The sequence below is a fragment of the Gymnoscopelus microlampas genome (assembly GCF_963454915.1).
Source record: "Gymnoscopelus microlampas genome assembly, chromosome: 19".
Lineage (NCBI taxonomy): Eukaryota > Metazoa > Chordata > Actinopteri > Myctophiformes > Myctophidae > Gymnoscopelus > Gymnoscopelus microlampas.
In genome coordinates this window covers 8,490,447-8,515,928 of record NC_139956.1, presented here as the reverse complement: position 1 = coordinate 8,515,928, position 25,482 = coordinate 8,490,447, and the positions used below count along the sequence as shown (strand labels likewise).

The window sequence follows — 25,482 nt, the reverse complement described above, 5'->3', positions numbered from 1 at the left end:
TTTAGTCAAATTAGTTTTCAAATCAAGCAGTCTAGCCCCAGAGCCTGAACATGGTAAATGGCAACTGTAAAATAGCACATCATAGAACTAAATTTGAACAACCTGCTTTCTCCATAAAGGTGTCGTTTTTGGAACATAAAGACATCAAATATGTATTTTATTGCAAGGGAAGCAAACCAAAATTAAACTTACTCTTACCTAATGTATGTATGTATGTTTGTATGTATGTATGTATGTATGTATGTCTGCATGTATGTATGTATGTATGTATGTATGTATGTATGTATGTATGTATGTATGTATGTATGTATGTATGTATGTATGTCTGCATGTATGCATGTATGTATGTATGTATGTATGTATGTATGTATGTATGTATGTATGTATGTATGTATGTATGTATGTATGTATGTATGTATGTATGTATGTATGTATGTATGTATGTATGTATGTTACAGAGCCCTACATGTATTTGTTATTGTATACACAGAGTTGTGGGATAGTTCATCATAAGCAGGAGCTTTGAAGACAACTTTTCTCCAGGGTTGCTGATTAGATTACACAGGGAAGAGGAACAGGGGGAGTGACGCAGTGGGACCGCTCGTCTGTCTCACTGCTGTCTCTTGGCAGGGGAACAGTTGCACCCAGGAGTGGCTTTATCTGTCTCTGGTACATAAACAGAGCTGGGCTCCAACTGGAGCGCTGAGCACTGGCATTTCCTGGCCAAGACACACACACACACACACACACACACACACACACACACACACACACACACACACACACACACACACACACACACACACACACACACACACACACACACACACACACACACGCACACACAGGGTAGATGAGACAGAGACAGAGAGATGAGATGTGAAGAATGTGAGCACTCCCTAGGAAAATAGTACAGACACAGTCTTTCTCTTGAAATTCTGCCTTTAATGAGCATTTTATATTTCTGTCACACACGACACGCACGCGCACGCACGCACGCACGCATGCACGCACACACACAGACAAGCAGCATGAATTTTTCATGCACCCCACATTATCTGGAACAAACTCCTAAAAAAAATCTCAATTATATAATCACAGCTAAAAAGACTATTCTGTTTACCACAGACTTTTGCTGAGATTAAATTAAAGTGATGTTGTATTCTAATTACAACTTTTTAAATACTATTCAATGGCATTTTATGATGTTTATCATGCACTCTCTTAAATGATCTGTATCTTCATGTCTCTATGCTTAATCATTTACTTAGATTTTATACCGACTAGTGTAATTGGGGTATTTGCACACTGTCCACTAACGGTAGAGGACAGTGGTGAAAAGTAACTAAGTGCATTTACTCAAGTACGGTACTTAATTACTATTTTGAGGTATTTTCACTTTACTGGAGTATTTCCAATTTTCAGCACTTTTACTTCTACTCCACTACATCTCAGATGCAAATATTGTACTTTTTACTCCACTTTTGATTACCTGACCTTTACTTGTAACAGAGTATTTCTACATTGCAGTATTGATACTTTAGTAAAAACATTTAGTAGTCCTACTTTTCCCACCACTGATTTGCACACTGTCCACTAACGGTAGAGGGCAGTATTAGCATCGCGTTTTATCTACGGTCTATTTTGTCCCTTTTCGTCCGCCGTGAACAGTCTTATCATTGAAGGCCGGAAGCCAGGAAATCTTCCTTTCCGCCGCAGACTCCAACATGGTGAGCCGTATTTCCTCACGATCCACCTCCGAAATCATCCTCAAACATCACTTTCTATCGTTGTAATATCACACATCTACCAACAAAACCCTAAAATATCACTTCTTTAGCGATGGTTAGACTGCATATGACACTCTTAACGAACGATGTTATATATTTAATCTATGTTTATAAACCAGTCGGCCCCCTCTCATCCCTCCTCTCTCCCCGAGTCCGGGCTTCTATTAGCATGGATGTAGCTATGTCATGTAGCCGAGTGACGGAGTTCTATAAAAAAGCACTTATGTTTATTCCACGTTTATATTGAATGTAAAGACTCGTCTGCCGTCCGCTCATGTGTTAAACTTTGGCAAACTTATTTTTTTAAAATACTGTTACCCGCTCGTAAAAGGCCACAGCCTGACTAAATGATATGGAAATGCTAGTGGGGCAGTAGCATGCAATGCTAACCGGTCTGTCATTTTAGCTTTAGTGGACACATGCGTTTTCCCAAGCCACGTACAAACGTGTTAATGTTACTGCTACGGTAATCGCTGAATGTTTGTTTTTGTGTCTTGTTTTTTAATAAACGTATATTTTCTGCAGGCACGAGGACCGAAGAAGCATCTCAAGCGCGTCGCTGCGCCCAAGCACTGGATGCTGGACAAGCTCACTGGAGTCTTTGTAAGTAAACAGATCTCTTTATTACAGCAGAAAACATGTACAGTTTAATTATGCACAGTTCAAATGATGTAGAAATAGGTAAATAAACACTGGAAAATACAAACTTTGTTACAAAACAAAACTACAAATAATGAATTCTCACAAGTACTGGATGCTGGACATCATGCTGGACAAAAATGACAGTTCTACAAGCTAACATGCTTGTAGAACTTGTAAGATGTTTATTTTTTTGGGGCATCAGACACCCTCACTCGATGGAGTTTCAATTCATACCTAGATGTCATAGGTGATGATTTAGGATGCTCAGTAACATTGTGCTTTAAGTGGTTCAGTGTATGATGCTAAGTCAGACAACCTCGCAACATAAGGGCTCTGAATTTCAGTGATTTGGATTTTGTTTTTTACTTATGACAATTTGTGCCCTTGACTCCTTGTCACCACTGTGTGATGCCCTCAAGGCAGGCTAGCATCTTATGATGCTTATTTGGGGACTGATGATATTGGATTAGATAGAATTTTATTGATCCCGTGAGGGAAATTCAATTGTCAAGCCAGCACTGCATTAGGAATCACAGGACAGATAGGGGGTAGAGAGATGCATCCCCATCCCAAATCCCACTCTTCTCCCCTCCCTGAACAGCCAGTAGTAGTTGTTTCATTTGAGCTAATGTAAACTTGTATCATAATCCTGACATGACTGTGTCCCCTGCTACTAGGCTTCCGCTTTAGATGAAAGAGCTATGATAACATTTTTTGGATTTGATCAGCAATGAAAATGCACAATCCATCCTCTAAGAAGTTCTGAGCTCCACCTTAAAAATAATAATTATTATAAAATCTATTTTAAATGGCCTTTTGTCTATTTTCAAACTTCTTATTTCAATGTCCCAGGTGTCGCATATAATAGCTAAAGAGATGGCATTCTAGAAGCCAAATTGGGTTGAGATATCAAACTTGGCTTTCAGATGGTTCAATATTAATCTTGATGACGCTGCTTTTTGGGCTGAGACTAGCTGTAACTGGATTTTTTTGTTGCTTTTATTTTATCCATTTTAAAACTGAATGGACTGACGTACAATTAACTGGATTAGATAGTAGTTTAGTTTGAGAGGTAGAAAACTAGCAGCCTTTTCTACAGTGAAATTCTGGACTTCACAGTGGTGCATTTCAGAATACAGAAATGACAGAAAGTCATACACCACATTTTATTGAAAAGTCTTAAGTTACTTGGTCTGAATATTTCTAATAATTCTCCCATTAGGCTCCTCGCCCTTCCACCGGTCCCCACAAGCTGAGGGAGTGCCTGCCCCTCATCATCTTCCTGAGGAACCGCCTCAAGTACGCTCTGACCGGAGATGAGGTCAAGAAAATCTGCATGCAGAGGTTCATCAAGGTCGACGGCAAGGTCCGCACTGACATCACCTACCCCGCTGGATTCATGGGTGAGTGTCCAGTGGATGGAGTAGGGAGTCATAGGGGAGAGGGGAACGGTGAAAGCAGTGATGTTGCCCACTGATGGAATGAGTCTGAATGTTGGTATTAAGTCCGGGAACGCATCTGTGTCATTTTAGATTTCTTAAGCTATTCAAAAACAGCATTGCTGCTATAATATCAGTGGTTCTAAAAAGAAAATCATGTCAAGGACCCCCAAAAGTATATGCATTTGGCCACAGGGACCCATCTCAAAATATGTTGTTCCAGAGACCCCCTAGAAGCAAAGATTTGAGTTAAAATGTTTCGCTTTAAAAAATGTCATGATTTTTGAAAATGGCAGATCTACAAGCTCATAGCGCAGCACTCGGTGCCACGCTATGAGCTTGTATATCTGTTATTTTTGAATAGCCAAAAAAAATCTTGCAATTTGTACATGACACAGATGTGTTCTTCGATTGAATGGGTTAATGGGACCATTGGATGCAGATGGATTCTAGTCTGTCTTATTGGTACCTGCTTGCTTGCAACCTTCATGTTATTTGATTCCACTGTTGGCTCTATATGAGTCATTTAGAATGACATAAGTGGCTAAAATAGCCAATCTACACGCTCAGGTTGGGCTGTAGAAAGGCTGCTTTTGCCCATTATTCACCCTTTTTTTGCTGAATGTTGTCCTATTATGTGGGTGTAAATAAGTAGAAATTCATAGTGGCAGAATGCATTGTTTAATATGAGTTTAAAATATATTATCAGGCTCAGGTGCATGTTGGAATCCTTGGCATCATTTTTTTTATTAACCTAAGTCTGTGACTTAACCAGAGGGATCCTGATCATTCAGTAGGATCCCCTCACATTAGAGGAAGGAGCTATGATGACAATTTTTGGATTTGATCAGCAATGAAAAAGCACAATCCATCCTCTAAGAAGTTCTGAGCTCCATCTTAAAAAATAACTATTATAAAATCTATTTTTAAGCCATTAAAACCGGGAAAGTGTTTGTCATTTTAGATTTTTGCAACGGGTTAAATGGCCGTTAATCTGTTTACAACCTGAAGTTGATTTAAATTTCCCAGGTGTCAACAAAGTTGGGTTGGGGTATCGACCTTGGCTTTCAGATGGATCAATATTCATCTGAATGGAACTATATAATGGGACGCTGCTTTTTGGGCTGGGAGTGAGACTAGCTGTAACTGCTTTCTTTTTTTGATGCTTTTATCCATTTTAAAACTAGACTGCCATCGGCTAGTAGTTTAGGAGGTCGAAAAGTAGCAGCCTTTCAGTTAAACTCAACTTTTGAGTTATACAGTGAAATTCTGGACTTCACAATGGTGCATTCCAGTACTGCTATAATGGTTGTGGGGAAAGAACTGTCATACACCACAGGTTACTGAAAAGGCTAAGTTAATTGCTCTGCATATTTCTAAGGTGGCATTAATTGGACATAAATTCATTATCACTTTAAATTGAATGGATGTATAGTGATTTGTTTTGCCTGTTAAACAAACGTGTCTGTTGGAGTGTTTGGCTCAGTTTGACCAATTATTCATTCAGTATAAGGAGTCTTTGATTCAGCCTTTGAACCTCTTGGACAGAGCCCATAGACTTACTGCATCCGGTACTGATGCTCCTAAGAGAATATCATGTTTTTAACCAAATGGAACAGCAAAGCTTGATGTGAGAATTGTTCATGCCAACCTGCTAGCTCTCTTGTACACATGCTGTTCAGTCTTCTATGACAGAATACATATATATAATAATAATTTAAGGCTGAGTAATCAATCTAATTTCATGTTGTGAGATTTTGCATACATTTTGTCTTTTCTTAGTTTGAATTATCTTTGAAAATAGCCCATCTGAAAGCTTACGATGAGTTGTGTTGAATGTAGATCTATTTTTGAGAATCAAAGAAAATGGATAATCACTGTACAAAAAAATATCGATATCAAGCTATTTGAATCTGGTCCCAATTGCCCAAAACTAGTTGATAGTTTAAAACAAATAATGAACACAAGCAGAGTAGTGTTTTGAGCTGGTGTTTACAGAACTCATCTTCACACTCCCGTCCTCTGTCCTTCCACCTCAGACCTCTCACCCAGTCAGGTCCTTCACCTCTGTGCCACAGCCAGCAGCTTCATATGAAGGTGTGGCATTTTAATTTCCGAGGCCAGCAGAAGCCTCACAGACTCAGTAGGGCAACGCAGCCTATTTATATACATTAACACTAAATACACCCTCTCACTGAGTGAGTGTTGCTTGTTGACGTTGAAATTGTTGCCTGTGGTTGGTGAGGTTGTGTTTAATAAACCACTTAGGCAGGTGGCAACCTCATGGATTTTTAATATTTTAGTTGGCTGGTAAATTGGAACAAATAGCTGCTGAAATTTGTATGATTTTGGAGTCATTTTCAGTGGCTTTCTGGTTTGTGTAGTAGTTGACATGGTGTTGACCAGGTGACGATGCTCCGAACCGATATACAAATCGGTTCAGCGGCTGTGAGCTTGTAGGTCTGCTATTTTTGCCGACTGTTGGACCCAGAATAGGGAATCCTAGGGTCCATGTGTTTAATACTAATATATGTTTTTTTTTATTTTGTCCAGATGTGGTCAGCATTGAGAAGACTGGAGAGCACTTCCGTCTTATCTACGATGTGAAGGGACGTTTCGCCATTCACCGCATCACCGCCGAGGAGTCCAAGGTGAGAGTTCAGCGTCCTTCTGTCAGGAGGCCTATCGTCTTAAACATGTCATCTGTGTTGGAGTGTCGTCTGTGACAAAACTGCTAATGTCAGTGTGTAAACCCTGACTGTTCTGTTTAAGATTTTTTTTAAATTATAGAATATTTTCATAGGACATTAACTCGCCAGGAGAGTTTTGGTGAACAAACAGTGGGTGCAAAACTGGTGAAGAAGAATGGGAGTTGTTGTGGTGGACTTGAACATTGGTTAAGGTTGCATCACATGCCTCATGTCTCTGCAAATGAGTTGATGTAGGATGTATTGTCAGTAGCCTATACTCATGAAGCAGATGGGACACTAGACCAGACTTATTTGGAGGGTCTTCCAGTCTGTCACTGCCAGGCAACACAGTCCTACTGCTGCAGCCAAAGAACTAGCTGGTTATTAGCTCACCAACGTGCCCGTTGTGCCTCAGTAGTGTAGAAGAGGATGAGGCTGTACGCCTGTTTCTATTGTCTCACTGTGGGCTGCCCTGTTGAGTATATTAATCACATTTTACACAGTTTAATGTTTAAGCTATAATTTATTCCCCCCCACTTGATGGAATGTTCAGTATGATGCATACCAAAATGTCAGCCTGTGGAGTGAATGGTTCAATATGTGCATCATAACTGCTTAAACCCTATATACTTATTTTTCTGAGTCTCCTAGGGATCTATACAGGGCTCCCTCCATTTCTCCTACATGTCTCTTAAGTGAAAATGGCCTAAATTAGCCACATTAGTCTATTTAGCCAGATGTTTGCCCACTATGACAGCCCAGAACAGGGAAGCCAGTGTTGTGTGGTTTAATGTGGTTAAACCTTTAATGATAACCCTTCTGTTTAGCAAACAGATTCTCTCTAGTTTTATTCATTTGTAATAAGCCAAAACTGTCATATTGCACCTGTGTTTTTATGTGCAAAGCCATCTTGTATCATCATTCATCATAGAAGGAAATTTTGAATACATGATATGAAGTTATTCACTGGTATCTAATCAGTATTCTGGTGGTCTTGTTGACGTGGTTGTTGAATAGTGGTTAAAGGCTGTCTAATCACATCAGTAAACAGAAGGTCATCGCTTGGTACCTCGGCTCGCCCAGCTATGTGTCTGTGTCCCTGAGCAAGACACAGTTTAGCCCCAACGGCTCCCCACAGAGCACTCATCTGAGTAAGCCATCTGCTGGCTAAATGCAGTAAAGTTATTCCCCTCCCCTAGGGATGATACAATAGTTCCATTTGCTTTTTTCTCCACAGTATTGCTTTATAGCATTGTAGAGTTTCATGTCATACAGCAGACTTCATCATTACAAATCACTTCCTCTGGGCATTTCTCTGAACCACCCAGACTGTTGCCCTGACTGTTAACGTGTCTTTTTAGTACAAGCTGTGCATGGATTGCCGATTCCACCCATTCTATACGCTACATGTCACCGTCATGCTGCGTTCTTCTGTTAACACTTGTGGCAACAAAAGCCATAAAACAACCAAGCGTGGCCAGCTACATTTCTGCTGAGCAGTCATTGGTATTGTTAAAGCCACACTGAGTAAGTGAAAAGGGCAGGGTTAAATGGCAAGACTGAGGTTTTCTTTTATTTACGGAACAGAGCAGGAATTGTGTGGAGAAAGGGAGTGGAAATGTTGAAACAAAAACATGGCTGATTAATGCTTCACTGAATCTTTGAAATGCTGAATAAAGTTGAAGCCAGCTCAACTTTATTTTGAAGGGCAGTTGAGATTCGCTAGCCTGTTGCCTTGTCACCACTAGTGTGAATGCAGAATGAGAACCACCCAGGCATTAGCCATACTAACAGTCCCTCTCTCTTCCTGGGTTTAGTACAAGCTGTGCAAGGTGAAGAAGCTCCTGGTCGGCACCAAGGGAATCCCCCACCTGGTGACCCACGATGCCCGCACCATCCGCTACCCCGACCCCATCATCAAGTCCAACGACACTGTCCGCATCGACCTGGAAACCGGCAAGATCACAGAGTACATCAAGTTTGACACCGGTAAGCGTTAACTGCTTGTCTCACCTGTGCATGGGGTCCTACACTGGGTGGAAGGTAATAAGGACTCAAGGAGTGATTTATACTTGTGTGCCGGTGCAATGTGTCGGAAATGGCAAATCTATATGCTCAACTCATTGCACTGCGATCTGCTGTGAGCTTGTAGATCTGCTATTTATAGTGTGCGACACTGGCGTGCAACCAAGTATAACATTCATGGGTGGGAAGTTGACTTAATGGGGTGGGGGGGGCTGGGGGCATGCATGCCAAATTGCAGAGCTGCTATTTTTGAGTCTAGAAGTTGTTCCTCTATTGAGTGGTTTTGTTTCTCCTTAACCCATTAAGACCTGGAACTGTCATTTTTAGATTTGAGGTGCCGCGCTACGAGCTTGTAGATCTGCTATTTTTGAAAAATCGTGAAAATGTGTGCACTGTGCAAATCTTTGAATATATATATTTTTAAAGCAAACATTTTTAACTCGATCGTTGCTTCTGGGGGTCCCTGGAACAAAATATTTTGATGGGGGTCTGCGGCTGAATGCATATAATTTTGGGGGTCCTTGACATGAAAAAGATTGAGCACCACTGATATAGAAACATACATTTTCATCTCAAAGAGATGCTAGTACTGATGTGGTTAAGAGATGGAGCACTGATGACTGTTCTAATTGCCTGATGTACAGTGATAAATGTGCACTAGTCTCTAAGAAGTTCTGAGCTCCTCAATTCATATGGATGGTTGTTGTTGACGTCTGTGTGAACATAAAAGCCTAACGTTGTTCTCTGTCCCCTCTCTCTCTGCAGGTAACATGTGCATGGTGACAGGAGGCGCTAACTTGGGTCGTATCGGTATGATCACCAACAGGGAGCGCCACCCTGGCTCCTTTGACGTGGTGCACGTCAAGGACACCGCAGGAAACACCTTCGCTACCAGGCTCGCCAACATCTTCATCATTGGCAAGGTGAGGAAGGGTTTTACATAAGAAACGGAGCATGGAGTACGAACACGCAGGAGAGGCCCTGTAGCTCTGGCAATGGAACACGATGCTTTACGGGTTTATTTTATATGTGGCTTACAATTTAGTCTTTAAGACAGAACTTACAGTTGAAATGTACTGCCCATCACTCGCCCTCCATCATCCCGTTGGCTTTTGCCAACGTTTTCTTACACGCAGGTGTAGAGGTTGTTCCTCTATTGAGTGGTTTTGTCTCAAATCTGTTTTCTCCTTAAGCTTTCCTCAAATACTTACTAATACTGATGTGATTAAGAGACGGAGCACTGATGACAGTTCTAATTGCCTGATGTACAGTGATAAATGTGCACTACTCTAAGAAGTTCTGAGCTCCTCAAATAAAATTATTGATATATACATATTTTTTAAATTTAACCAAGCTTAAGCATGTCTTTAGTCTGCAGGGCTGTTGAGATGCTTTTCACAGGGTGTCTAACTTTTACATCTACAAAAAAAACAACTCTATACTTAGTAAACTAGTACTTAGTTGACCAGGATTGGCTCTGTACTTTCAGCCCTACAATACATCTCTTTGCCATAAAAAGCCTACAGTATATACAAGCTCCCAACACGTCTTTTTAAGTTTGGAGTTAAAATTTCACTCCAGATCTTATTCTTAAATTAAACTTGATGTTCTGCTTGCACAGCAAAGTGTGAAATGTCCTGTGTAGATAAGATGTGATTCATCACAATCTTTGAATTGTGAAAAAATAGCTAACCTTTTGTCTAACCCCTCTACCCTGTCTGGCCTGTGTTTCTACAGGGCAACAAGCCATGGGTTTCCCTGCCCAGAGGAAAGGGTATCCGTCTGACTATTGCAGAGGAGAGAGACAAGAGGATGGCCGCCAAGCAGGGCAGCAGCTAAACGTACCCTGATTTCCAAATAAACTGTTGTATACAAAAGAAAACAGTTTTGGTTTGGTGTGATTTATTTAATGCTGCATGCATTTGACCCTACATTCATTAATCGCCACAATGTGATTCAAATTAGGAATTGAATTCTGGGAAATTGTGTAAAACTGAAATTGTTTGGCAGCGAAAGGTAAAGTCTTCTACTGGCTCTTGTGCAGGTATGTTGCATTGTTACAACATTTATAATTTGAAGGTAAATGTTGGAACCAGTAAGTAAATGCTCCATGCAACAAAAGTTTGTGTATCTTAAATGAAGTCAGCTTTGATCATACACTCTGAATGCTATACTATCCACTTGCCATCAGATTAGGGATTGGGATTAGTGTATTAATTGAGATAATTATGTGTTACTACTGCACACTCTGGTTCTCTGTATGAACTTTTAGCAAATGTCGTGTTTGAGAGCGGATGCAGACAATTTGGAGTGAAAGAAAATGCTAAATATCTTTGGTTTAATTTGCATGTAGGAACTCATCAAGAATGATTTGAGGTTTGTGCTGTATTATAATAGGGATAAAGAGGATGGACATTCAAATAAAAATTAAATGGCGCTGTAAGTGACAGGCATGGATTGCAATTTGACCTCAACTAAACTAGAAAGTACACAAACCCAATATTGATGCTTTATTGGTAACTTTTTCAATGCTTAGTTGCAGTCCTTATGGTAATTTTGCCATCAACTACTTGGGGCATTTGGGACAGATTTAACAGAATGAAATGCTGTTATTGCCAGACGTTTACTGTGAATTAGATGAACTTTTAGTTGTCCGTATTTTTTTTTGAATAGAGCTGAGCTTGTAGATCGGTCATTCTAGCTATTCGTTGTACGGCCAAGTATATAGTGCGCAAAAGGTTATGGATGTTGACACCTGTAAAAGCACGGGTAATCGAGCAAAAATGTATTCCTTTTGTTTAGGTGTCTAATGATAAAGACTCTGTCATTGAAGTTAACCTGGATAGCTAATGGTTAGAAAAAAAATGGACTGAAATATTGATGGTTAAAAAAAAACAGCATGTTCTCAGTAGGACAGCCAGACCTAGATGTACTGTATGTGGGCTTGTTTGTAGAGCCAGATGTGATGTGATGGAAACTTGGATGGTTGTAGAGACCTCAGGATTGTTGTCATAAGTCTTGGGCTGCAAAAGGTTTCAGGAGCCCCTGCAAGATAACCTACAACCACAAAATGAACATCTCTGCAGTGTTATAGCACAGTGGTCCTCAAACGTTTTCATGTCAAACCCCCCCCAAATGAATATGTATTTGGCCACAGACCCCCATCTAAAACGATTTTGTTGTACAGACCCCCATGGAAGACTAAACTGTAAATGATTGAAACGTTTTCAAGCTCAGAGTCACATCTTAAAGAGCTGTAGCTTGAAGATCAGCTATTTTATATCCGGAGTATTCAAATAGAGTTCAAGTGGTTAAACTGTTTGGCATTTTGCTGGAGACTCCCTGGAACGGACCCTCAAGGACCCACTTTGAGACCCTTTTCATATCAAGGTCCATTATTTGTTTGGCATTTGAGCCACGGAACCACTATTTGATGAATTTTACACTCAGACCAAGACTTAGAATATTTTGTTATCTTGCATATGATTTTGTCCACAATTCCATGCTGTATTGATGTGGTACCATAGGAGAGATAACAGGCAAACGTTGATCAAAAATAATTATTTCACATTCTCTAATTGTGTAGACTTATTGTAAATTAAGTAACGCAGATGTTTAACAATAATTTAACTCTTGAGAGCGTAAAATGAAACCAAATGGACCCGTAAGGGTCCATTTGGTTTCATTTTACGCTCTCAAGAGTTAAAGATCTATCCAATAAGGGTCCATTTGGTTACCATCTCTCCATCATTTAGCTGGGGACCACCTGGAACCCCCTCAAGGACCCCAGGGATCCCCGGCCCCCCACTATTCTAGAAGATGGAGCTCGAGATTTGTCATGTCAGGTAAAAAAAAAGAAAAACACTTTCCGCTAGCATGTTGAAACCTGTGACATTTCATATTTACATTGATAGCATCTGCATCATCACTTACTCTCCTGCCTCTAAAGTCATCCCTCCTTCCTTCCCTCCCTCCATCCATCCCATCTCATACTCCCATCTGTTTTTTCCCTCTACTCTGATGCTAATCTCTCGTCTCGCTACGCTCCGTCCTTGCACTCATCCCTCCCCCCCTCCCTCTCTCCCTCTCCCCCCCTCCCCACTCTAGCCGTATGTATCGCCTCCTCTCCTCTCGTTTGATTCATTTCCGTCCTGTGTTCTCATGTCATCCCTCGTTCATCCGATTCCCTCTCTCGGTCTGATCCCTTTAAGCGGAGCTTAATCTATTTCTTTTATTTGTTTGCTCTTGTAATTTTTGTCGTCCCATTTCAAATCCCTCTGTTTTATCTTGGTTCATCGATCAGCCTATCAATTTATCATTTGTTTTATCAGTATCAGTCAGCATCAGATTATCATTTGGTCTATCAGTTTATTGATCAGTTTATCATTCGGTTTATCACTTTACCGATCAGTCTATCAGTTTATCATTCTGTCTATTACTTTATCGGACTATCTAATCTTACCTCCCCTGTTCCTCCAGCCATATTTAATTTTAAAACCCCCTCTCTCCCCTCTTTCATTCCATCCTTCCATACCTTTACCTCAATCCCACTTTCATTATCTCAGTCATACCTTAGTACCACCACACCTCTCTCCATCCCCTCATCCCTCTCCCTCCATCCGTTACCAAGTTTCATCTCATCTCACCACCTGTTCTTTCTCCACCTCCGTCCTCCATCGTTCCCTCTGTTCCTCCACCCTTCCTTATCTCTCTCTCCCTCCATCCTTTGATCTTTTTCTTTACATTATCTGTTTCAGACCTCTCCTCCATTTGTCCCTCCGTACATCTCGCACTCACCTTCCCTTCCCATCCATCTTTTCTCTCCTATCCCCCTCCTCTCTCCATGCACCCATCCATCTGTGTTCATCCAACTATCCCTCTTTCCCTCTATCTGTCATCCCCCCACTCATACCCAGCCCCATGACTCTAACTCTCTTCCAGTTCCTCTTGTCTATTTGTCCACATCTCTCATCCTCCATCTATCCCTCCACCTCTCTCTCTCTCTCTCTCTCTCTCTCTCTCTCTCTCTCTCTCTCTCTCTCTCTCTCTATCCCTCGCTCTCTGTTTTCCAGACTTCAGTACCAGTCCATATGGCGACCGCTGTGAGCCAGCCTGCTCTGCACTGCAGAAGTCTGGCCTGCACACACACACACACACACACACACACACACACACACACATGCGTGCGCGTGTGTGTGTGTGTGTACGTTCATGGATGCATGTGTGATAGAGCTCTCCTCTGCAGTGACCTGGACTTTAGACGTGTGTGTGTGTGTGTGCGCGCGCGCGCGCACGTGCGCGCACGTGCGTGTGTGTGTGTGAGCGTAGGCGTGCAGGCAGGGTATCTCACGACAGGTCTGACCGTCTGCTCTTTGACAGCCTGTGCAGGACACTCATACATCAGCGCTGACTGGGGGCTTTGTGGGGACATGGTGCCAACACGCATCGCATGCATGCATACTTACACACTGCGCTGTATGTTTTCATACTGTGTATGCATGCATACTGTGTATGCATACATTATGCAGTGAAACAACATCCATTTGGGAAGACAGTAATTACCGTACCGTGTGACTAAAGCATATAAATGTATGTGTCATGAACAATTTAGCAAAATGAAAGGGGAATATGCCCCCCCCCAGGCCCCCACCCCCTGGGAAATATGTAAAAAAGGAAAGTAAATGAGCACGTGTCGCTGACATGCGTTGACACCCCCACCAGACCAGAGGGATCCATCAGAATGCTCTGAGGCGGTTAGTGGGAAAAAGCACTCAAATGTTTTACTTAAGTAAAAGTATCAATACTGCAATGTAGAAGACCTACTCTGTTACAAGTGAAAGTCCGGAATTCAAAATTTACTTGAGTGAAAGTACAAAAGTATTGGTAACAAAATGTACTTAAAGTACCAAAGGTAAAAGTACTAATATGTTTGAAAATAGCCAATCTACAAGCTCACAACGCGTCGCGATGCGGCGCGTTCTGAGCTTGTAGATCTGCTATTTTCAAATAGCCTAGGTTTAACATAGGGCTAAAGTGGTCAATGTATGTTTTATAATGTAATCATTTATATCTGCATAAAGTAACTAGTAACTAAAGTTTTCAAATAATTGTAGTGGAGTGAAAGTACAAAACTCACCTTTGAGATGTAGTGGAGTAGAAGTGAAAGTATTGGAAATACTCAAGTAAAGTACAAATACCTCAAAATTGTACTTAAGTACAGTACTTGAGTGCATGCACTTAGTTACTTTCCACCACTGGTTAGTGCTAGATTGGATGGGCCGGATGGAGGGGGAGTTTTGGTTTCACTGTTAGCTTGAATAAAGAATGGTTTTGTTTCTACGTGCGAGTTCTTACTTCACTTGAACACAAGGCAGGTGCGTGGGCACTTGCTCTGGCATAGCAGCTCGCCTCAGGTGTGCCTCACCAGCCCTCGAGGTGTCAAACCACTGCGTCATCCCAGTTGGCGAGCCGCCAATGGACAGAATAGTTCAGGGTTCTGACCGTTCTAGTTAGGCTATAGGGCCCAACCTATTCTGACAAACTGTTAGGCAATCGCTTATTTAGAAATTGTGCATATACCGGACGTTAACCCAATAAGACCTGAAGCCGATTCTACAAATGTCTTCTAGTTAACGGTTTTGGGGAAAAAAACATATGTTACTATGTCAGTGGTTCTCAAACGTTTTCACGTCAAGGACCCCAAAATGATATGTATTTGGCTGCGGAACCCCATCTCAAAATATGTTGTTCCAGGGACCCGCGGAAGAAAAGATTTGAGTTACAAATGTTGGCTTTAAAAAAATATATATTCAAAGATTTGCACACATTTTCACGATTTTTCAAAAATAGCAGATCTGCAAGCACTCGGTGCCGTGCTATGTGCTTGTGTATCTGCTATTATTGAATAGCCAAAGTGTAAAATGTTTTTTTTTGCTCAAATATAAAAATGACACAGATGCGTTCGTGGTCTTAATGGTTTAAGTGAATCAAAACATGATCGAATTCCTCCCTCTGAAATCGTTGGGATTTTTTTGTTACTGTAAGTTACTGTAGTGTAGATAGTTCTCTTTTTGGCAAAAGTGAAAACACAGTGACCATTAATCTTGAAACCTACAGCAGCAGGATAGCAGCGTGTTGATTTTGACCACATTTCTCAACGCAGTGAAACAACATCCATCTGTGAATAGAGAAAGAATCTTCTATGAGGATTCATTGTGTGTCACATTCTGGTGACCTCTTTGTCAACCAAGTTTATTGCTGAATAATATGCCAACATATCTCACGCATGGGGCATGCCCTCCATTGTTTTAAATGAGCAGGACCTCTCTGTACAAACTTAGCTGCAGTGTGCGTGAGAGACAATCTAATCTAATCAAGTGTTTATCACAGTGCATCACAGTTTTTATTTAGTTTTTCAGTTTGGTCTTCAATTTCAGATTAGTCTCAGATAGTTTTATGAGTGCATAAGTTGTGTTAGTTTTAGGAATTGACTATAGTTTTAGTTTAGCTTTAATTAAGCTTTAGTCTTAGTTAATTATAGTAACCCTGTTGTGCATGTGCCAAAAAACACACTGCATTTTGATTATGCCATTAAAGTCAAATGCATGTAGTTATATATGCAATCAGACATTGTGTTTGCAAGGCTTAAGTGTGCCAAAGCACTGTTGTCCCCATTTGAATGTGACTGAGACCAGTTCAAGTAAAAACACACGTTGTACTGTTTGAAATATGAGACGAACCAGGCTTGTGCTCTGCTCTGCTGTGCAGAGCACTGTGAGCACAAAGAACAATTGCATTAAATTTCCTACAAACACAGATGCTCGACACTCATGCACGCACATGCATGTTTGCACATTCATGCAAATGCTGACACACACGCACGCACACACACACACACACACACACACACACGCACACGCACGCAGAGACTCAGAGTCATATCTTACTACACTTGTGGGGACGTCAAAACAACTTGCATTCATTAAAATACCATTTTTACATAACCACATTAACCCCGGTGACCCTATTTTTGGGCATGTCATTACAGGCACTGGCAAGGAACAAGGGATAAGCTTGTCAATCTTGCGTGCGACCATGATTGACAAGCTGTGGTGGTTCGGGTTATGAGGTGCAATTACCAAAAGTTTAGCATCCTCAAAATGTCACAGCATTTAAAAGAAAGACCAAAAATGTATGAATAAATTGAGAGGAAACACAGCTGGGACTGTAGAGACAACCAGGTTGCTTCTGGACAAGTTATTACTGCTATAGTACTTAGATATATTATCTTTTCTATACTACTTAGATAGATATATTATCTTGGAACAACATTATACATTTTAGCGTGAGTAATACTGGTGCTTGCAAAAGTGGATATAGAAGCATGGTAGCTGTTGCTAATTTTACTTTCTAAGTCTCGCTTGTGCTAAATTCTTTAAGTTTCCTTCTGCAACATGAGCAACTCTAACCCCAAACCTAACCACAATCTCAGCCTGACCCCAAACATACCCCTGACCTCAAACCTAACCTCAGCCTCAACCTAACCCTGACCCCAAACCTGACCACAACCCAACACTAATCCCAAACCTAACCTCAACCAACCTAAGACTTGGGGCGGTCATAGGTGAATGGCAGTTGTGGAAAAAGTACTTAATAGTACTTAAGTAAAAGTATCAATACTGCAATGTAGAAATACTCAATACAATACAAGGATTGGCATCAAAATGTACTTAAAGTACCAAAAGTAGAAAGTGCTCATTATGCAGAATGTCCCATTTCAGTTCAAGTTTGAAAATGTATGAAAATCTTTTGAAAATACCAGATCTACAAGCTCACAATGCGTCGAATCGCGACGCATTGTGAGCTTGTAGATTGGCTATTTTCAAATGGCCGAAATGTATATAGGCCTGAAGTGGTTTTGTAATAATAATAAAAATCTACAAAGTAACTAGTAACTAAAGTTTTCAAATAATTTCAGTGGAGTAAAACTAAAAATATAATATTTGCCTCTGAGATGTAGTGGAGTAGAAGTAAAAGTACAGAAAATTGGATCTACAAAGGTCTCCCTCCCTAACCCCAAAACTAACCACAACCTAACACCAACCACAAACCTAAAACCTCTAAATGGTTCTATACAGCCTGCAAAGTTGTCGGATGATTGCAGGGTTAGCCGTTGTCAAACCTAACCCCCCTCATGCTCATATTTTACTATACTCGTGGGGACATTAATTCTCAGAAGTATAGTTCTTCTCCTGGCCAGTTCACCATGTTAGTTTTCTTTGAATTGTGTTTTTCTGTTATTCCTTCAACGCTCGTTTATTTCTTGTGCTTTACTCACTATCCAGGCAAATAAATCCTGTGTGTGTGTGTGTGTGTGGGGGGGGGGGGGGAGAGAAGCCAAGGTGGTTAACCACAGTTTTCAGCCTTAAATGCTGCTGCTTATTTTTCTTTTCTTTTTTTATCGTTTTCCCCTTGTAAAATGTGCTCCAAATCCAACATATTACTATTGTTCTTATTTGTGTAATAATCGCTATGCTGTCAACAGAAGTGGGCCTAGAAAGGAGGGCTATCTCATGGTAAAAATACAAAATGAAGAAATCTGACATACTGTATGGTTACTGATTTGGATACAGGTTTGTGTTGTTATCCATTTTTAAACAATTGTGAGCTTGTAGATTGTCAGGGGCAGGGCCGGATTAACCCTTCGTGGTGCCCGGTGCTAAGACCCGTTTCAGTGCCCCCCGGGACCGCTTTGTGAGCTGGAGGGCGTGGCGCGGAAAATGTATGCTTCACCGCTACGTTTCACCGTTTTAGCGCTCCTTCAGCAGCCGCTGGCTCTAAATTCCGGCGCTTTTCGGCGATAGTTCTGTCTTCTTTCACTTTCTCCCCGCCGTTTGGTTCCCCCCTAAGGTTGGTGCCCTGTGCTTCAGCACCTAAAGCCCTTCCGTCAATCCTGCACTGGTCAGGGGGTGACGGTGGCTCAGGAGGTCAAGCGGCAACTTGGGAATTGGAAGGTCCCAGGTTCAATCCCCGCGGCTCCCCCTGGGTTAGTGTCGAAGTGTCCTTGAGCAAAACCCTGAACCCCTAACTGAGCAGGTTGTTGCCTTGCATGGTTTCCTGTGCCATCTGTGTGTGGATGTGTGTGTGTATAGGTGAATGCAATGCACACTGTTAAGCACTTTATATAGGGTCTAAGTGGTTAATCGCGACCAGGTTGGGTGAACTCATTTACAAATGAGATCATTTAGGCCAAGGTCCATTATTTATTTGTCATTTGAGCCACCGTTTGATGAGATTTAGACTCTCAGACCCAAAACTTTAGAATATTTTGTTGTCGTTGGATAGGATTTGTCCACAGTTCCATGCTGTGTAGATGTTGGTATCGTGGGCGGCAGTGGCTCAGGGGTAGAGTGGCCGGTAGAGCGGCCGGGCGGGAACGGTGAAGTTCCCAGTTCGATCCCGGGCTTCCCCAGAGTTAGTGTGGAAGTGTCCTTGAGCAAGATGCTGAATCTTGCTCCCGATGATGGTGGTGCCTTGCATGGTTTCCTCCTCCATCGGTGTGTGAATGTAATGCACAATCTATGTAAAGTGCTTTGGATAAAAGCGCTTGAGAGCGTAAAATGAAACGGTCCATTTGGTTTCATTTTACGCTCTCAAGAGTTAAAGATCTAATAAGGGTCCATTTGGTTACCAACTCTCCATTTAACTGGGGACCACCTGGAACCCCCTCAAGGACCACTGGTGGGTGAGAACCACTGATTTTACCATATATCAACAATGGAAGACAGAGAGAGAGACACACAGAAAGACGAGTTACAGTAAGACAGAGATAAGAAGAGACGATAAAAAAGAGGAGACACCGGTGGTCGAAAGAAAGTAGCAAGGGAGGAGGAGGGTGAGGGAGAGACGAGAGTTGGGAGTATAACGTAACAAAACGTGGCGGAGGAGCGCGTCCTACGGGCAGTGTGTGTGAAGGAGGTCTGGAGGAGAGAGAGAGGAGTGGGCTGGGTCCTCTGGAACAATGAACTCAGTCATGGAGGGGAGGGGGAAGGAGGAGAAAGTGAGAACAGCTGTTTCTAATCAATGTCTGTCCCATGTGATTGACTGAACGACTGATCGACCGAATGGCTGCTTCGCTCACTGACTGACTGACTGACTGACTGACTGACTGACTGACTGGCTCGTTCACTGAGAAGTTAACTGATTTGTTGACTGACTGGCTGGCTGTTTGATTGGGCGATTGCTCAACCACAAGAGCCCTTCTATATAACCCCTGTTCTGGGGGGCGAACATTCAGTGAAAATAGCAGATCTACAAATCCCTTCCAGCTCATATTCAACAGGGGGACGACGTAGCCTATATATAGGGTTTAAGTGGTTAATTATATCAGAAAGTTGACTGATTGATGTGATGTAGTGGCTAGCAGACTCACCGGCCAAGCGGTTTATTGACTTATATGACAGATAGAATGGAATACTCTGTCTGATTGACTGATTTGTTAACTAGATAAGTGACTGCTTGACTGTCTGTACTACTGTAGCCTGCTATGTCAGCTGAAAAAGTTGATGGCGCTGATATGATCCGTGCGATACCATAGCAACCAGATGGATGATGTAATGTTAGCTGCTCCCCAATGCTTGCTCTCTCTCTCTCTCTCTCCTCACACACATACTTTTATGTTCACATTCTTTCTGTCATACGTGTGCGTGCACGTGCACACACACATGCACTTCCCCTCTTTCTCTCTCATAACTTTCTCATGTTGATGTTTTCAATAATAGTCTGTTTATATTCAAATTCTCCTTTTCTCTCTCTCTCTCTCTCTTTCCTCCCCCATCTGTCCCATTCACCCTTTACATAGCCCTTCCTCTCTCTCTCTCTCTTTCTCTCTCTCTCTCTCCTCCCTTCCTCCCCCCCATCTCCTCAGCGAGACACAGAGCCTCAGCGTACGAACAAAAACACTTAGGTGGGCCAAGTTCTGGTCTGGGTGGGGTTGCTAAGAGGGGGCCCGCGGGGTTGCTGGGACCAGATGTGTGCTTTTCCTTTTTTCAGGGGGGATTGCGGGGTGCGTTCAGGAGAGGAAAGAGGGGAGGTTTTGTGGAAGAAGAGGTTTATTTGTTTCTCCCGCTCAGTGACTCTAAAGTAAAGCTGAAAAGTGTTGGGGGACCTTTGACTGTCAACCTGACAGGAAACTTGGTTGTTTTGTTTTCTATTAACATTTTATTTGGCACATTTGGCCCATTTTATCCCTTTTTTTTACAAGAGAGACCTGACCAGAAATGACGCTGAACCACACGTTGAACATCTGAACGTCCCTTTTCTGGGCATGTCATAAACTCATAATAGGCGAACATTTGGCAAAAATAGGCCAACTTTCTGCAACGGTAGTATGATACGTTGTGAGCTTGTAGATCAGAGATATTCAGTGAAGAGATTTGGGTTGGAGGAAGAAAATTGAGGTGGCCATCATAGTGCATGCTGTATAGACCATTGGTTCTCAAAGTGGGGTCCGGGGACCCCCAGGGGTCCTTGAGGGGGGTTCCAGGGGTCCCCAGCTAATTGATAGATTAGGCACCAAATGGACCCTTATGGCTCTGTAACTCAGAGAGTGTACAAATGTCCATTTGTACACTCTCAGAGTTAAATTAACATTGATTTTACAATATAAATTGGGGTCCAAGAGATAGAAATGCCATTAAATGGGGGTCCGTAGCCCTAATGCATGTCAAACTGGGGGTCCTTGAAATTAAAATGGTTGAGAGTCACTGCTAGAGCCGTAAAAATCTTCTCTTATGGTGGTCCCTGGCATATCTTTTCAAATGGGGGTCCGCGGGCTAATAAGTGTCAATTTGGGGGTCCTTGACATGAAAAAGTTAGAGAACCACTGGAATAGACCCCTGGGGGACCTTGGTCAACTAAGTATATTTGGGTTCAAGTGGTTAGAATTCACTACTTATATTTTGCGGGTGCTTCTACGAATTGTCACCGACTGGCTAATTAATTGTCCGACTGCTCCGGTCACTGGCTGGATGCTGAGTGGTTAAGGGGGGTTGGGGTGCATTCTGTGTCCGCAGGGGGAAAAGGGACATTTTTCTCTTCTTTTACAGGGATTCCACATTTGCTGAACGACTCAATAAGTGCTGCTGAGAACCACAGGGATGCTGTAAAACTCTCCACTGACTGCATGGAACCACAGGGAGAAGAACCCATGTATGAAATAACACGTATACTGTATTCCTGTTTAAACCATGAACCCCAGAATTCCTATTCTGAGGGAAATAATCACCTCACAAATAAAAGTGGAGATTCCTATGGTTCCCAAGGAGGCAAAACATCCAATGCAAAAACAATAGAGGAGGGAGACCACTGTATAATGCAGAAATAGTTTGAATGCCTTCAAAGAACTATTTTGTTTAGGCAAATGAACAAACAATTGGCTTAAAATCTTACAGACTCAACTCGTTTTGAGTCTAATAACTCTTCCTCAGGCAGAAACATATTTTGCGGAGAGATTTGGTGTAGAGAAGAATAAAAGAGCGCAGCAAGTACAGTGCAACTCAGGTCTGTTTTATTAAGTCTAGATCAGTGGTTCTCAAACTTTTTCATGTCAAAGACCCCAAAAATGATATGTATTTGGCTGCGGACCCCCATCTCAAATATTTTGTTCTAGGGACCCCCAGAAGCAAAGATTTGACTTACAAATGTTCGCTTAAAAATATATATATATTCAAAGGTTTGCACCATTTTTCACAATTTTTCAAAAATAGCCAAAGTATAAAAGGTCAACATTATTGTGATGCTATATTAACACATTTAGCTGGGGACCCCCTGGAACCCCCTAACACTTTGAGAACCAATGGTCAAGAGAGGGTCTAAGTGGTTAAACTTGCTATTTGTTTATCTGTCCCCCAGTCAGAACATCTCGCGACCCACTTCGGGGTCTTGAACCATGGGTTGAGGAGCTCTGTCTGCACCGGAGGGCGCTTGGAACGGCTTCAAAAAACAGCTGCGACGCAAGAGGAAGGAAAGTGCACACAGATGGAGCATGTAGCACCTTCCTAGACCCATGACAACACATCACCTCATACTATTTAGCCTGGATATATATCATATACAACTATTTCAATATGTACTGTATATCTGGACAATAATATATATATATGAACATGACATGTCTGAGGGATTCTGATTAATCTTCCTAACTTGTTAGCCCTATTAGGCGCCCCTGATCCTCATACTCACATCCACCCTTTTCCAAGAAGTCAGCAGGGCCCCCTGTGTGTGTGTGTGTGTGTGTGTGTCAGTGGTGTAAAGTAACTAAGTACTGTACCACTTTAAACCTATTTTATACCTAGGCTATTTGAAAAATAGCCGATCTACAAGGTCACAACGCGTCGCATCGCGACGCGTTGTGACCTCGTAGATCTGCTATTTTCAAATATTTAGTACTTTTACTTTTGGTACTTTAAGTACATTTTGATGCCAATACTTTTGTACTTTTACTCAAGTACATTTTTAATTCTGGACTTTTACTTGTAACAGAGTATTTTTATATTGCAGTATTGGTACTTTTACTTGAGTAAAAAATTTGAGTACTTTTTCCACCACTGCTGTGAGTTATGGCCTGCAAAGTTCAAACATAAAAAGTAAAAAAAATACTATTTAAAGTCTGAATTCTAACCCAGGTCAGCATGATAAAGAGGGGAGCCCCACTTTGATTTCTTAAAAGAGATCCGCTGACATATTCAATTTGACTCCGTTGTTTCTCTTTGGCCACGTGCTTGTCACACTGTGGCTGGAAGAAGCACTTTCCACACTGCAACCCTGGTTAACCAAAATATGTCTCCACAGACAGACTCCCTCTTCTCTGGATCTGCAGCACCAGCCACAGGTCTTTAGTCTGCGAAAGCCATATGAGACCTGACAACAGATCCTCGATCTGCAGAGACCAGCCACAAGCCTTTAGTCCGTGAAAGACATATCAGACTTGACAACAGATCCTGGAATCACTTAATCCCAGCTTTTGAAGCTTTATACATAGACCATTTATGTCAGTATATGCGGCTAAGATATGGCTAGTGTGGGGTGAATATATAGGGAGGTGCCATGTGTATTTATCAATGTCGGCTACAGGGGGCGAATAAAGACCAGTGGTGTAAAGTAACTAAGTACATTTACTCAAGTACTAGTACAATTTTGCTGTATTTTTTACTTTAGTGGAGTATTTCCAAGTCGGGCTAGCAATTAGATCTGCCTGCCACCCATCCCAGTTAGGCCCCCTTCAATATATCATGACTCGTGTATGGTCAGTGGAGAAGTGGAATGTACGTATTTAAGTACTGACAAGGGACCCTGGGATCAGTTCATTCTATTGTTTGAAGCTTTAGATTGAAAGGTTTATTTATATGACCTCTTGGGGGTATATTTAAGGCTAAAGTAGAACCTATATGTGAGAATAGAGAGTGTCAGCCCTGAATGTTATGTCTAAAGATGTTGTTGAGAGACCGTGAGAAGAAACAAAGTCCAATTAAATTAATATGTGACCTGACGTAGGATTTTGGCTGGTTAATCCCATTCTTTGAAGCTGGAAAGGTCACATCTCCTGAACACAGGGTGTGTGTGTGTGTGTGTGTGTGTGTGTGTGTGTGTGCGTGCGTGCGCGTGTGTGTGTGTGTGTGTGTGCGCGTGTGTGTGTGTGTGTGAGTGTGAGAGAGAGAGAGAAATGCGTGCATGCATGCATGCATGTGACACAGTGAGAATGTAAACATAAGCTGTGTATGTATAAAAAGACGTACTTGAAAGACAGACAGGCAGACAGTGGAGTGTACCATGTAACACTGACCCCTACCAGCAAAGTCCTCATTTATAATTTGTAATCCATTTGTAACTCTGTTTAGAGCGGACACCTGGTTGACACAAGTAGTGCTGGCTGAAGCTCATAACCTAATATCTCCCCTGGCCCTGGCCATACAGGAATTTTTAGGAAGTGGGAGAAGTTTGATCTCCCATATGACAGAGAGACCGGGGGTTCGAATCCCGGGTATGACATGAAACGTATGGATTGCAGCTTTAACATTTAAAGGTGTTGTAATTAATGATAGTACTCAATGATAGAGTTTATTTGTTCACTAACAGGGCAGGTGGTCTCCCTGTCTCTCCAGCTCTTTTAGTAGGCTAAACAGAAAATGCATGTTCAGGTGGGATACACATTTCATCCAATTAGGAGAGAGAACGCCAAGATAAGTTCTAGTTCCAATTTTTCATATCACTTGTTTATCCTGCATATCCTGTCTGAGTTCCCTCTCCTGATTGGATAAAATGGGTATCCGAGAGAGAGAGAGAGAGAGAGAGAGAGAGAGAGAGAGAGAGAGAGAGAGAGAGAGAGAGAGAGAGAGAGAGAGAGAGATTCAGGTCGACCTGACCTGAATCTCTCTCTCTCTCTTCCAATTGTGTCTGCTGCTCATTTATTTGTTTCACATCACTTTCAATTCCACTTGTTTCTTGTATCCTGCATATCCTGTAGTTTTCTCTCCTGATTGGATAAAATGGGTATCCCGACCTGAATCTCTCTCTCTCACTCTATCTCAGTTTTGCCTCTCAAACGCAGCTACCAAAAGTAGGAGTTCATAGCGCTTCCTCCTTTTCTCTCTCTCTCTTCTCATTCACTCTTCCCCTCCTCCTCCTCCTCTTCTCCTCAGTGGACGTTTCAGCTCGCGCAAAAAAACAAAAACTCCTCCATATGAGAACGTCCAAAATGACGGCTGCGCAGCGACGCACACAAGTCTCTCCACAAACACCAGACTTCTTCACCTCGCTGTGGATTATTATCAATCATTAATAAAACGATACATACGGGGGACAATATGGAACCACAATGATAACACGGACCCGCCGCGG

General features: G+C 41.9%; 1 protein-coding gene across 1 annotated transcript; it reads left to right on the top strand.

The window, feature by feature from the left end:
• Positions 1–1,701: 1,701 nt before the first annotated feature.
• rps4x (ribosomal protein S4 X-linked) lies at positions 1,702–10,468 on the top strand. The gene is made up of 7 exons (XM_084042749.1): positions 1,702–1,730; positions 2,316–2,393; positions 3,655–3,835; positions 6,425–6,522; positions 8,379–8,550; positions 9,352–9,509; positions 10,324–10,468. Exons 1-7 carry the CDS (start codon positions 1,728–1,730, stop codon positions 10,423–10,425), a joined length of 792 nt encoding a protein of 263 aa, XP_083898875.1. The 5' UTR covers positions 1,702–1,727; the 3' UTR covers positions 10,426–10,468.
• The last annotated feature ends 15,014 nt before the right edge of the window (positions 10,469–25,482 follow it).